The sequence below is a fragment of the Nestor notabilis genome, unplaced genomic scaffold (genome assembly GCF_000696875.1).
Source record: "Nestor notabilis isolate BGI_N333 unplaced genomic scaffold, ASM69687v1 scaffold29620, whole genome shotgun sequence".
NCBI classification, from domain to species: domain Eukaryota; kingdom Metazoa; phylum Chordata; class Aves; order Psittaciformes; family Psittacidae; genus Nestor; species Nestor notabilis.
Window position 1 is genome coordinate 1 of NW_009910190.1, and position 12,828 is coordinate 12,828.

The following is a 12,828-nucleotide window of genomic DNA, read 5'->3' on the forward strand; positions in this document are numbered from 1 at the left end:
GCTTTAGCAACGTGCAGTTCTGTGTTTTGGAGTGTGCTGGTTTATTACATTGCAGATTTTTATTTGTAACTGTTTCCCTTGTGTATATTGTTTGCTTGCTGAGGGTTCTATAATACTGCTCTTTAATGCTATTAATGTTGAAGACCATTTCTTGTGCTATACAGAAAAATGTATCTGCTCATGCTGCACCGTGATAGAAATGGTCAGCAAACCCTGTGAAATACACAGTGCTGACCCCTTCTCTGCTCAGATTTCCCTGTTAACTAAACCAGAGTGAATTTTAAGTAGGCATACTTGGCCAGTGTTGTATGTTTGCGTATTAAAATTCAGTTAATCTCTGCAAAAAGAGACGGAATATCAGCAGGGGTTACACAGAGAATTGCTGTCTTTTTCCTCCTATTTTGCCGCATTTACAACTTCTATTGGCCAACAGATCAGGAAGTTGGGATTGGAACAGAAACCTGGACTTCCAAATTCTGCAGCAAACTTTGAAGTACATCTGGAATATTGAGACATTTACTGTGGACAGAACCAAATGAATAAGTAAAATATTTATGAGTACCAAAAGAATGACATGTTTTAGGTTTCCTATCTACCTATCTGTTCTTTCATCCATCTGCCCATACATATTTTTATTGTCTTCAGAACTCTAATTTTGCACCATAGTTAACTTTGCTTACCAATTTTACTATTACCACTTGTTGCATTACACATCTTGATCACCAGACACCCATTTCCACTGTACTTAATCAAATTTCTATTCTGAATATCGCAGTGAGATGTAGGATTTTAATTTGGCAGAAGAGACTATGAGTCTGAAAGTTAGGGAATCTTGGACTTGATTATGAAGTTATTATACAGTAGAAAATGAATTTTACATATTGGCTGCATGACTAGGCCTTGTATTATCAGCACTGCAAAAGCTTCACTGATTTATCTTTGGAAAGCCATTAGTCACTCTGTATCCAAGTTTATTCATCTGAAAAACAAGAAATATTACATTGTGTTTGTTGAATGGCTTTAATATTATTGTACAAAAATGTTAGTAATACTAGTAGGGGGGTTTATACAAATACTATTACAAATAACATTTTAAAATAAAAGTTCAGTACTTTCCAGAAATTGCTTTTGAAAAATGATAATCTAGTTTCAGCAGAATGAGGAGTAAGTGGAAGCTGAGCTACAAATGAGAGAAACAAATTCAGTTAATAGAAGAGAGCTTTAATGACACCTCGTTATTGTTTAAGGAGACTCATAGCTAGGCTTTTAAAAAAAATTCTTGCTGATTTTGTAACAGTAGGATAATTCTTTTTGTGTGGTGTGCACCGGTATTAACTCATCTTTTCTAGTATATTAATGACAAAATTGGACTTTGCTGCTAAAACTTTAAGCTAAAATAAGTTTTGTATATTCTTTTAATCCCTACCTAAACTTATGATGGTATACAGTACACTTGTAATTTTAAGGACAGCTGGAGTCAGATTGCTTATGAAAATAAAAAGCATCTGTCATAACATTCAAACCAGCCTACAGTTTTGCTGTAAGGGATCTGCCACAAGGTTACTTTGTCTTTTTAGGGGAAAGGTACAGAGTTTATTCTTTTCACAGTGTATCTGTCAAGACTAAGCCTTCATATAATTAAAACCCTTAACTTTTTTTTCAGGGCAGCAGATCAAAAGGTAACATGCAATGGTACAACAGGAAGTATTTGTACTCTTGAACATTTTTTAAATCTACAGCATTTAAAAACAATTTAGCCCAAATCATAGCCAAAGCCAATATTACATCATCTATAATAAAACATTAATCATTAGTCACAAACCAGCCAGTTGGTCTAAAAGTTCAGCTGGTGAAAAATTTGATGGTTTCAGGATTGAATAGAAATGTACTTTTAATTGTGTCCTCAGTCATGCATCAGGAATGGAAAGTCAAAGATTTTAGGGAAACTGAGCAAGACAAAATTAAAAAAACAAAAGGGTTCCTCCATGTTTTTGAAACAAATATATCTTTGAAGCAGTTTTGGATTACGTTATTTTTGTAGGATTGGGGACAGAAGATCAAAATTCAAAGTAGAATTAGATTTTATCATATGATCCATTTCATTAATTTTCTTTGTTTCAGTGCTGAAGTTCTCGACGCAATAGAAAATGTTATTTTAGATGTACTTAAGAGCCTGGCCCAAAATAAGGCACCTGTACTCACACTGGCTAGGCGATCAGATTGGAGAAACATAGAGTAAGTATTCTATATTTTAAAGTCCTGCATTAAATTAATATAAATGCCATTAATAGAAATTTGATTATGTAACTTCCAGAAAAGTTAATCACACATAGTTCTGTAAGTATTAGAATCAATAACTAATTTGACTTCTTAAAAAGTAATGGGCAAATAAAAGGTAATGCTTCGTAACCACTCTGCATGAACAGGCATCATGTATTAATAGCAGACTATAACACAAAGGGGAATGCAAAACTGCTGTAATAGGGTTAGGAAGGAAAGGGGGCCCTATAAACCATCATTTTGTGGAAGCAGTAGAAACCAGAAATGTTAAGTTGTATTAGAGTGAAAAAATCTGGTTTAGGCTGGAAACAATTACTAGCAACTTCATCCTCCAATGCCCCTTCTGTGCTTCCTTTTTTCTTTCTCTGATTTTCCTCATGGTATCTTATTTCTAAAAATCACGGTGCTAAACTTTTGTTCTTCAAAGATGATGTATCTTGCCTTTTCCTGTTGTATTCCTTACCTCTGTGTTGTGTTCTAAATTCATTACCAGCCGAATAAAGCAAACCAAGTTTTTAATATGTTATCTAAATTTCAGATCCTATGCCAGCTTATCTAGACAGGATCAGAGAATAAACAATCTGGCCTCCTATATAACACTTCATGATTTGTAGAAGTTGCTTGTGGAACAGTATTGTTCCAAAGAGCTCATTTAAACTGAAAATACCTAAAAATGAGACATTAATTGCTTTCTGTAATACAGAAGCAAAAGGATAAAGGAAGACACAATCTATTTATTGTCTTGTAATAGCTTTGGATGTCAGTTAAAGGGTTAATGGATATTTAGATTAATAAGGTTGCAGAGGTGCTTGTATGAAGAACATCTGAGGTTGAGAAAGCAGAGCAAACCTTCCATGCGTAGCACTTTGGTGGAATACTTATTTAATGAGAACAATAAATTTCTGTCAATCAAAAAACCTGAGGGACCTGCAGGTAATCAGTTAATTGAACGGCTCATATGTTCCAGGGAATATAATAGTTTGTGTCTTGATAGTTTGACAAAAATGCTTCACTGAGATGTCTGTAAAATTAAAATACTGTAACAAAGTTTTGCAATTTTTGGCAGTCTTCAGGGAAATGGCATTCCAGGCTAGAAAAACAAATGTGAGATGTTATTTGCCATCAGAACACAGAGGGGGGAAAAACGTTCAAATTAAAACAAGTTAACATCACAGTGTGTTAAAAATAAGACTCATCAATCACATTTTAAAGAGCTGACCCATTATTTATGGTGAAGAAATGTAATTTCAAATATGCATTTCCGTTAATAGTGACCTATATCACCCTTTAATACAGCAGTTTTAGAAGATTAAAATAAAAATAGACAAAAATAAACCATAATACCAAGATGTAATATGAATGGAAGAAAATATAGTCAATGGAGATTTTTTTTCTTCTTTAGGCAGCCTTTTCATACTCAGTCTACACAGATGGAATCTGCTGCGCAGGAATTAGTAAAATGAGAAAATTATTTAATGTTTGAAATGTTCCTTGTAAACATTTGTAGATGACCAGAGAGGTGTTTACCTGGCAATGGTATCAGTTAGAAAGTAATGGAAAGAAGATTCTATAGAAACTGCTCTGCTGGGGTAAATGCAATCCTAAGAAGAATTGCTCAATGTCCAATCTAATGCCACCTTGCAGTTGCCTTTATGAAACATCTGTGGGAGCCACACTGGTCAGGTTCTAAATCTAAAACTTCTTGTTTTCTGAAAGGAGTGTTCCTTATTTAACCTGAAAAAGCAATCCGGCAATCTGATTACTGTTTTCCTCCCGTGCAGTTACAGTGTACAGCACAAAGGCAAGAAAGTTACTGCAAAGCTGGGAGGCAGATGTTACTCTGTTCTTGCTGTCGCTTTGCATTTGTGCACCGTGGTGTGTTCTGCCACCTAAAGGATGCACGGAGCAAAAGCTTTGACAAAGAAATCAAGAAACATGATGTGGTTTTAGATGAAACTATAGCCATTTTACAACCAATACTTTTTAAAAGTACATACAAAACTCTGAACTGGAAAACAATGCTTTAAAGACAGGACTGCCATAGCATAAGGCACTAAAATTATTTTAAGTAAAATAATGGTTAAGAAAAGAACTGCTGCTTCTGGTGAAATGTGCACCTTCAGACATGAAATGGTGAAGCACAAAATGGTGGAGCTCATTTAGGTTAAAAACTGTTTAGAGAATAGGATGGACCACAAAACAAAAGCATTATGTTTTTGTTTCCAAAAGTTAATAATGGAATGCATTTGAGTTATTCTGATAATAATTTAAGAGCATAAATTAAACAGTATTATTGCAATATGAAATAATAACACTTTTCCATACATTCTACATCAGAAAGTCAGTGTCAGACTTGATTTGTATTCTAATAGTTAGTCACATTTCTTCCTGTTATTTATTCCTTCGTTCATGCTAAATAATAATTGATGCTGACACATGAATAGTTATAAGCATGTATAAAATATTTTTCTTGTCTCTACTTTTGTCTGGATATTTTGTATTTTAGGTTTAAATTCAGTCTTGAAGCACCTTCTTTAGAAACTCTTTCATGTTCTGAAGCTATTGCTCATACTGACAGCTGTTAAACAATGTTTTGAAGGAGTCATTTTGGCAGATGATGGCTACTGCCTGCCTTTTTCTTTTGGCCACTCCCATTACACCCAAGTTGATGGTTTCTGTACCAAGTCTGAAAACAGCACGGGCAAATTTGATTATAGGAGAGGGGTCTGAGTCTAAATTACCTTGCAGAGAACAGTTTACATATTCTCAGGAAGTTTACAGTTTTACTGTTTTTGTTTGCAATGTATCAGATTTAAAGATTCTGTAGGTCTACAGATGGTATCACACTATACTACAAAACAAGTAAGAAGTGACTGCCCTAGATCAGCACCAAAATTTGGTAAGTTAAAAAAGTCCAAAAGCAGAATTTTTTTATTTTTTATTTGAGTTCAAAGCTTTGTAAAGAAAAAACAAACAAACCATAAAATAAAATCATTATGCACTGTGATTTAGAGGTATATAGAATCATAGAATCGTAGAATCATAGAATAGTTAGGGTTGGAAAGGACCTTAAGATCATCTAGTTCCAGCCCCCCCTGCCATGGGCAGGGACGCCTCACACTATATAACCTGATACTATGACTATCCCCTCAGCTTTTCTCTTCTCTATTAAATTATAGTGAGTGACAGTGAAATGAATACAGCATTCTTACAGTTTCTACCGTCCCTGAATGAATATCAGCTGAAGGCATATTCAAAAGGTCTTAATGTAAAAACATCACCCTTCAGAAAGCTAGCTAGTAAAGGAATCTTGGAATACAGACAACAGGCTAATTTCTTCTTCTAACCCAGTCATTTAATTTCCTGGCCTGGACAGCAGAGCATACATTCCCTCACTTAACTTCATTATATTTTTTTTTCTAATTATGCTAGAAACTATAGAGTCGATTACTACAATCTCCCTGTATTTTCACAGCACATTAAAATTTGTGTTTCAAAGTTTTCTTTATGAGACACAAATATGAGTCAATATAAAGACCAATTATTGTATATGCATTTCTGAAATTGGATAAAATAGTTTGTAAAAACGTAATCTTTTTCAGCTCTGATGCTCAAAATATTATCTATGATCTACAAGATGGTGCAGAGCAATACTTATGCAACTAAAAGGTAACAAACTACATTTCTGTAATTTCAAATAAAGTTATATTTTAAGAATGTTATTGTGAAAAACAGCCTGTAGGATGCAGACCTGTAGGATAATGAATTTCTGTATGTAAAATATTTTAGGTTCATCTGATTATTCATGCTCTCAATAAAATTCTCATGAGCCTACAGCTGTTTCAGTATTATAATTACAAATACCATATTTTGTCTTGATAGAGATATATATTATTCAGATACACTACTGTTTGGTAGCCAAAGTGTTGTGGACAACATTATCAATGACATTTCTTGCATGCTTAGGATACCTCGGAGAAGTCTACATGTAGTAAGTGGATTATTATGAATGTTTTTTATCATTATTTTCAGATCATATAGATTGAACTGAAAGGTGAAATATCAAGAAAAGATCAGTAGGAGATGCATAGTTAAAATAAAAAGTGTCATTTGTGCAAATGAAACCTAAGTATGGTTTATTATAGCACTTGAAAGGTTTCTTTCTTCAGAGAAAATTCATAGAGTTTGCTTGCTTCAAAGAGTTTGGGACAAACTGCCATCTAAAGTTAGAAGGGCTTTTGCTATTATCTAGTGAAGGCAGAGCTTAAACTTCAGAGTACAAGACATCACTTTACTGAAGTGATTCACTAACTTGCGGGTTAAATGAAAATTTAAGGTACATCAGACAAAAACAACCTTTCAAATTTAGTTGTATCTCATGCCTTAGAAGAATTCCTTCGTATCTAAAGATAGTGTTGTTAACACAGTTTATTGTAAGTATGCCTTTATGTCCATGATGACAACAGCATTGCTTGGTGTATTCCAATTTACTGTATGTACTTACCCTTTTTTTTCAGCTGTCTACAACTAAAGGTTTTGTTGCTGGTAATTTAAGTTATATCGAGGAAGATGGTACAAAAGTGAATTGTACCTGCAGTGCAACAGTAGGTATCATACATAGCATCTACCTTTGCATGGTATCTTGAACTTCTTGTAGCTCAGGTTATTGTATGCATTTATTATACAGACCTGTGCTTGTGGCAAATTGAGACACTGCAACCTGGGTTAGAAAAAAGAGAGATAAAAAGTATTGCTCAACTGTATTGCAATTCTGAAGCTCAGCTATATGCTCACCAGGAGTATATCCTTTGGATATGATTTTTTGCACTACCTTCTGCCACAGGAGACTTGCAGAGGAAGGTGTATATATTGTGTATTTTAGGCTTTACATCCCAATGTTCTGTCAAACAAGTGCTCTAAATCAAAGAAACCTAGGCACTCTGAACATACTTAATTTCTGTCACAATAGATTGATTATTGGCAGAGTAAGAAAACAAGTCAAAAGCAGTTTGAGGAGAGGAGATTCAACTAATCTAGTCCTGAAAGACCTCCTATAGCTTTGTGCAGAAAATGAAAGCAGGAACAGAACAGGCTTGATGACTGTTGTAATAATTTCCTGGGAAATGTGTTCATTGTGAGCCTAAGTGGGTAATTTCAAAATGGAAAGATAACCCTAGCTGCCTGTTATGTTTTTGGTTTTTTTAAGCAGTGTAAAGTTCCCTGTTTCTAATGCTCTTCTACAGCTCTTCGTATTTTTATTTGTTGAGTTGCTTCACCCTGGCACTAGAGGTCACTGAGAAGGCAGCAGTAAAAAAAAGGCCACACACTTCAATACATACGTACTCTGTTGCCAAGTTCTTCCTCCAGCTCCTGTTTTCTCATCCATATGCTTGCCAGATTGAGCCAATCCTAGTATCAGGTGTAAAGGAAACACTACTGTGTCTTCAAATTGTTACTCCAAAATACATAAACCTGGTTATATATATAGATATATAACCTATATATATAAATATATATGTATATATAGGTTAATAAAAGAAAGGATTTAATGGTATTCCAAACAGCATACTTAAATGTTTTAACCCTGTATTAAATTTGCAATCTTCACACCAAGTTGACTTTTTCTTCTGGCTACAATGGTCAAAAAATTAATCGAATGCTGTTATCTCTGTAATGCCCATATGATGAAAAATCTTACGTGACAGTAGCACAAACACTTTTGTAAAGCTTCTTGCTGTAACAGGACTTCTACACAACTACACAGTAGAGCAGGACATGAATGGTGGAATATGTTTATAAAGAGGTGAAAATGCCAAAATTGATCTTATATGTAGAAGATGAATGGCTGTTTCAGGATGCAATTGTGTCCTTCATTACCTAATGTTGTTATTTTAAAATATATAATTTTCTCTATTTAAAATTATTAATCTCATTTTTGTTGTTTTAGGCAGTCACTGTGCCATCTAATGTTCAAGGAATTAAAAGTATCCTTTCAGCAAGAACTCCATTGTAGACAGAAAGAATAAAGTAAAAACAAAGAATATTCCAAGTTAAACAATGTTCTGGTAATTTTTTCTTTACTTGTTGGCTCTGAAATAGAGTCATGAACTTTGAGCCATGAGCTTTTGGCTCCAGAACAGGTATTTTAGAGCATTTAGTTTTAATTGATTGGTTTGATGGATCATTTTACATGCAGCTAGCCTTAACAGAAAAAGATTTAATTTCACATGCCAAATTTATGTTAATTGTAGAAAAAGATGCAACTTTTCAGAGACTTCTGGATGATGACTTCTGCAATAAATTGTCCCCATGTATAATGATTACGGTATGCATCCTACATTTCGTATCGTCTAGCCAGATATAAGAATTTAAATACTCGGTATTATTTAAAGGTGGTGCTCAAACTTGGTCCAAAGACTGTAATAAAATTAATATGAAACATGTCTAAAATATTTTTAATTTTATTATCCTCATAGAAATACAAGACACATTCTAAAGACTTCTTTCCTCCAAACATTATCATAGAGTTTAGCAACTTATCAATGTCATGCGCTGCTGCAAAGTAGCTGCCCCACTCAGTCTCAGACAGGCTTAACTGTTGAGTAACCTTTTGTCCTTGAGGATCCTAGGTTTAGCAAACACAAGTGAACAAACTGGTTGATTTGGGGATTGTACTGAAAGAGTTACGAAGCCTGAAGAATTAATACGAATGTCTAAATGGAAAATGCAATACCTCCTTGTTCTGAGACAAATCTGGCCCACAATGAGGAAAAAAACATGTCCCCTCACCTAAGAGAGAGAAACATTTATACTGTGCCACATGTTGTCCTGTTAGGGTCAGTGATAGCAAAAACTTGTCTTATATGGTTTCACTAGTATCATAAATATATTTGAGAAGAAAAAAGTGGCCTTCTTTCTTACACCAGCTTATGCAGACACCGGGGTACATCTATACGTCAGCTCCCTGATCTTACAAATTAACTCCTTAAGCAGAGGAATGTATGATACTTCTGCAGTGACTGTAATTAGAACATTAGAACATCTGCCTTGCTGCTCTCCAGCCTGTTGTTCCTCCTCTCCTCACAGAGCCAAAATAGGAGCGAAATAGCTGCTGGAGAAATATTTCTGCCACCATTTCGTTTGTTTGGTTGCTTGCTTTTAAATGACAAATGTAAACACGTATGTACTCCAGTGTTGTTTTAATTAATATAAAAACTGTCTGCTTTTATTTTATTCCCTTAGGGAAGAGGTGTACCAGATCTTAACACACGACTTCTGGTCAGAAAGCTGTGGGATTCTTTTCAGATTCCTATTTTCACCCTTATGGATGCAGATCCACATGGTAAATCTGTAGAGGTTCAATGACATAAAAGAGAAAAATTATTTACAATGTCTTCTCACTTTTATGGGAAGGCACTGAGAGCACAGAGATCCAGCACAGTCAGGAAGTCCTGATTTATGCAGAATGTATCTGGGAGGATGGAAGGAGTTTAACTGAAACATCAGTACTGGCTTTCATCCCCATTGAACATACCCTTACCCTCTGTGGTGATTTGTTGTGCTTTGACATATTAATAGGAATCTTATCTTGTACCTAAAAAAGCAATAGTATTAAAGGATATGGGTTACACAGAACAGACAGACATGTTTTGTGATAGATGTTGGACAATATGTGAAAGAGCTGTTTATCCCTGAGTTTTAATTGACTATGCACAGACAGCATGAAACATTGAACTGCATAAAGATGACATATTATGCTCAAATTCTGATTATTTTGAAATAGTCTAAAAATAACTGTAAACCCTCAAGAACAAATCATAAAACCAGAATAGTTACACCATAAAATAGAATTTTCTCAATGCAGTCTTCTTACACATACCCAGTGTGCAGATAAACTGACACTTGACATTTGGTACTCTGCAACCCAGGTATTGAAATAATGTGCATCTACAAATATGGATCTGTGGTGAGTATAATTTTTCCACTTCAAATACATAGCTTGTGAGCTGCGTGATTCTCCACAAAATCATATTACATTGGTAAAGATTTTGGTTTGGGGTGAGAATTTGCTTACGGATCCATGTGTTAAGTGTTGGAGCATTAGAGAAAAAGAGGCAAAGGGAACAAGAAGGCATTATTCTATTACATTGCTAAAAGATGAGGTTACAGGAAGACCATGTGGAATGCATGTGAAGGCAAAAGGGCAGGAGCTGGATGAACTTGTTCAATACACCTTCAGCTCTCCTACAAAGGTGTGTACACTGATAAAACACCATCTTCCAGGACTAAATTAAATTGTCATTTCATTCAGTTTCAGAGCAACAGGTATATCAAATGAAACTAGAATATGTCAAGTTCATTTCAAACAATGGAAGCATTCCTTTATACAACATGTAATCTAACTGTGATACTTTGCTGTAGGGTGCTATGGATGACAAAAAGTTTTCATGGATTCTAAAAGCAACCCACCAAAATAAGTATTATACCACCACCACCACTTTTGGCTCAGAAAGTAGGAGTCACAAACCGCTGGGAGCAGGGGGGAGTATTCTGAGAAGTATCATTAATTGCTTATTTGTTTTTATACTTTCCCCTAATATATTTACTGTAGCCATGATATTGAGCCATTCTGGGGGGCTATTTGTATATGATGTCATACTTGCCAGCAGAAAATACCAGAAATTTCCAGATTTGATTGTCATTGCTCCTCCAGGCTTAATTTTGTGTTTGTTTTGGCAATCAGACTCAAACTAACTCTAAGAACCAAACCAAAGCTATTCAGAGTAGACCAGCCTAAATGGGACTAAAATGGGTCTAGAATCTGCCAAAGGCTGAAGGATGCAAATCTTAGTGAAGGAATGGTTTCTAGCAAGGGGATATGGTAAGCTTCAGGTATGTTCTCCTACACCATTCTGACAGTGAAAATACCTAATTATGTTTGTAGTAAATCTGACCATGACCTCAGAATACAGGTACATCAAATAATTTACACTAAAAGTCACTGACTGTTATAGTTGACCTTTCTTATTTTAGTCCATGTCTTTTGAGGCCCATCATCTCACCGTTCCATCTATAAAGTGGCTTGGTCTTCTTCCATCTGATCTCCAGAGGTTAGTTATTTCCTCAAAAGAAACAGAAGTATTCTTCGGTTTCATAGACAAGAAATGCAATGTGACTTAATGATAAAAAGACAACAGACATCTAAATCCATTATTATTGTCACACATTATTTTGGCTTTATATAAAGAAATAAGTTGGAATAAGTATTTAAGTATATGAGAAAATCTAACAATTTTGTTTTCTTTTCAGATTAAATATACGCAAAGACACCCTGATTCCATTTACAAAGCGAGATCAAAATAAATTAGCAAGTATACAGAAGAGACCTTACATTGCTTGTCAACCAACATGGAAAAAAGAAGTATGTACAAACCCTATCCTCTGCAATCCTGTCCTGCTGTATGATTAAAAACTCTTAGTTTAGCAGAACCAGCAAGGTTTTACAGCCTTCAAAGAAGGGAAATCCCATGCCCCGGGAAGTCTCTCTCCATCAGTGGGCCAGAACTGGCAGCATTTTAAGCTTTCCTGCCATTAATCTTCTGATGATCACAAGTGATTTTATGGCTTTCCTAAATATTACAGAATATATTACATCTTTACAGGTAGGGGAATGCTTACAGCAGCTACTTTTAGATCTCTAATCTTGTCTGTGGCTTTTAAAGCATCTATCTCAATTCAGGCATATATTGTGTGAAATGGTTAGACAGGAAGAAAAGTCTTGTGTACTTTCTCCTCCCCATTTATCCTCGTTTTAGAAATTGCGTTACTGTGAGGTGCACACTACAGAACAACGAGCATACAATAAACTGAATCTCAGCTCAGTGATAGGGATTTGGCAACACTGTTCTAGTAATACTGATTTTACAGTTGTACACACACATCCAACAAGTGTAATTCTTACTTAAGTAACTGCCTACCCCTGGATCAGGCTGGTCAACACCACATATTAATTTGGTTTGGTTTCTTTTTAGCTGGAAATTATGGCAGCATCTAAGCTGAAGGCTGAAATTCAAGTTCTAACTTCTCTTTCATCAGATTACCTTTCCAGAGTCTATTTGCCAAACAAACTGCAATTTGGTGGATGGGTATGAATGCTTGTTTGCAGATGAAATGTTTTTCTTCTCTTATTTTATTGACTGCTCTTTGAAAAAAGGTAGAGACAGAGTATGTGTCAGCTTCCTGCTAGGTTTCTCTATCTATGTATTTAGATTATTATTCTTTTTCTCTTTCAAACCGTAAGAGAAATTATGATTTACAGACTACTGTTGCTTCTGTTCTGGGGCTTCTGCTGTATAATGCAATGGTACAGAGATAAAAAGATAATGAAATATGTTCTTTGTGGCCAGAAACTGTTAAGTTTAAAAAACACATCAAGAAATTGCTTTGTTTTGTGTCTTACAGCATGAGATGTTGCTGTACCAACCTTTTAATTTTTTAAAAGGCTTTGTTAACAGTTTATTGCCTCCTTTTGGAAATGATTTTAAGTAC

General features: G+C 34.9%; 1 protein-coding gene across 1 annotated transcript; it reads left to right on the plus strand.

Annotated features, from left to right (window-relative positions):
- Nucleotides 1–535: 535 nt before the first annotated feature.
- SPO11 (SPO11 meiotic protein covalently bound to DSB) lies at nt 536–12,431 on the plus strand. Its single transcript, XM_010024870.1, has 13 exons — nt 536–543; nt 2,122–2,235; nt 5,091–5,179; nt 5,883–5,949; nt 6,163–6,271; nt 6,798–6,884; nt 8,228–8,264; nt 8,496–8,605; nt 9,523–9,622; nt 10,209–10,246; nt 11,314–11,390; nt 11,590–11,701; nt 12,312–12,431. Exons 1-13 carry the CDS (start codon nt 536–538, stop codon nt 12,429–12,431), a joined length of 1,068 nt encoding a protein of 355 aa, XP_010023172.1.
- The last annotated feature ends 397 nt before the right edge of the window (nt 12,432–12,828 follow it).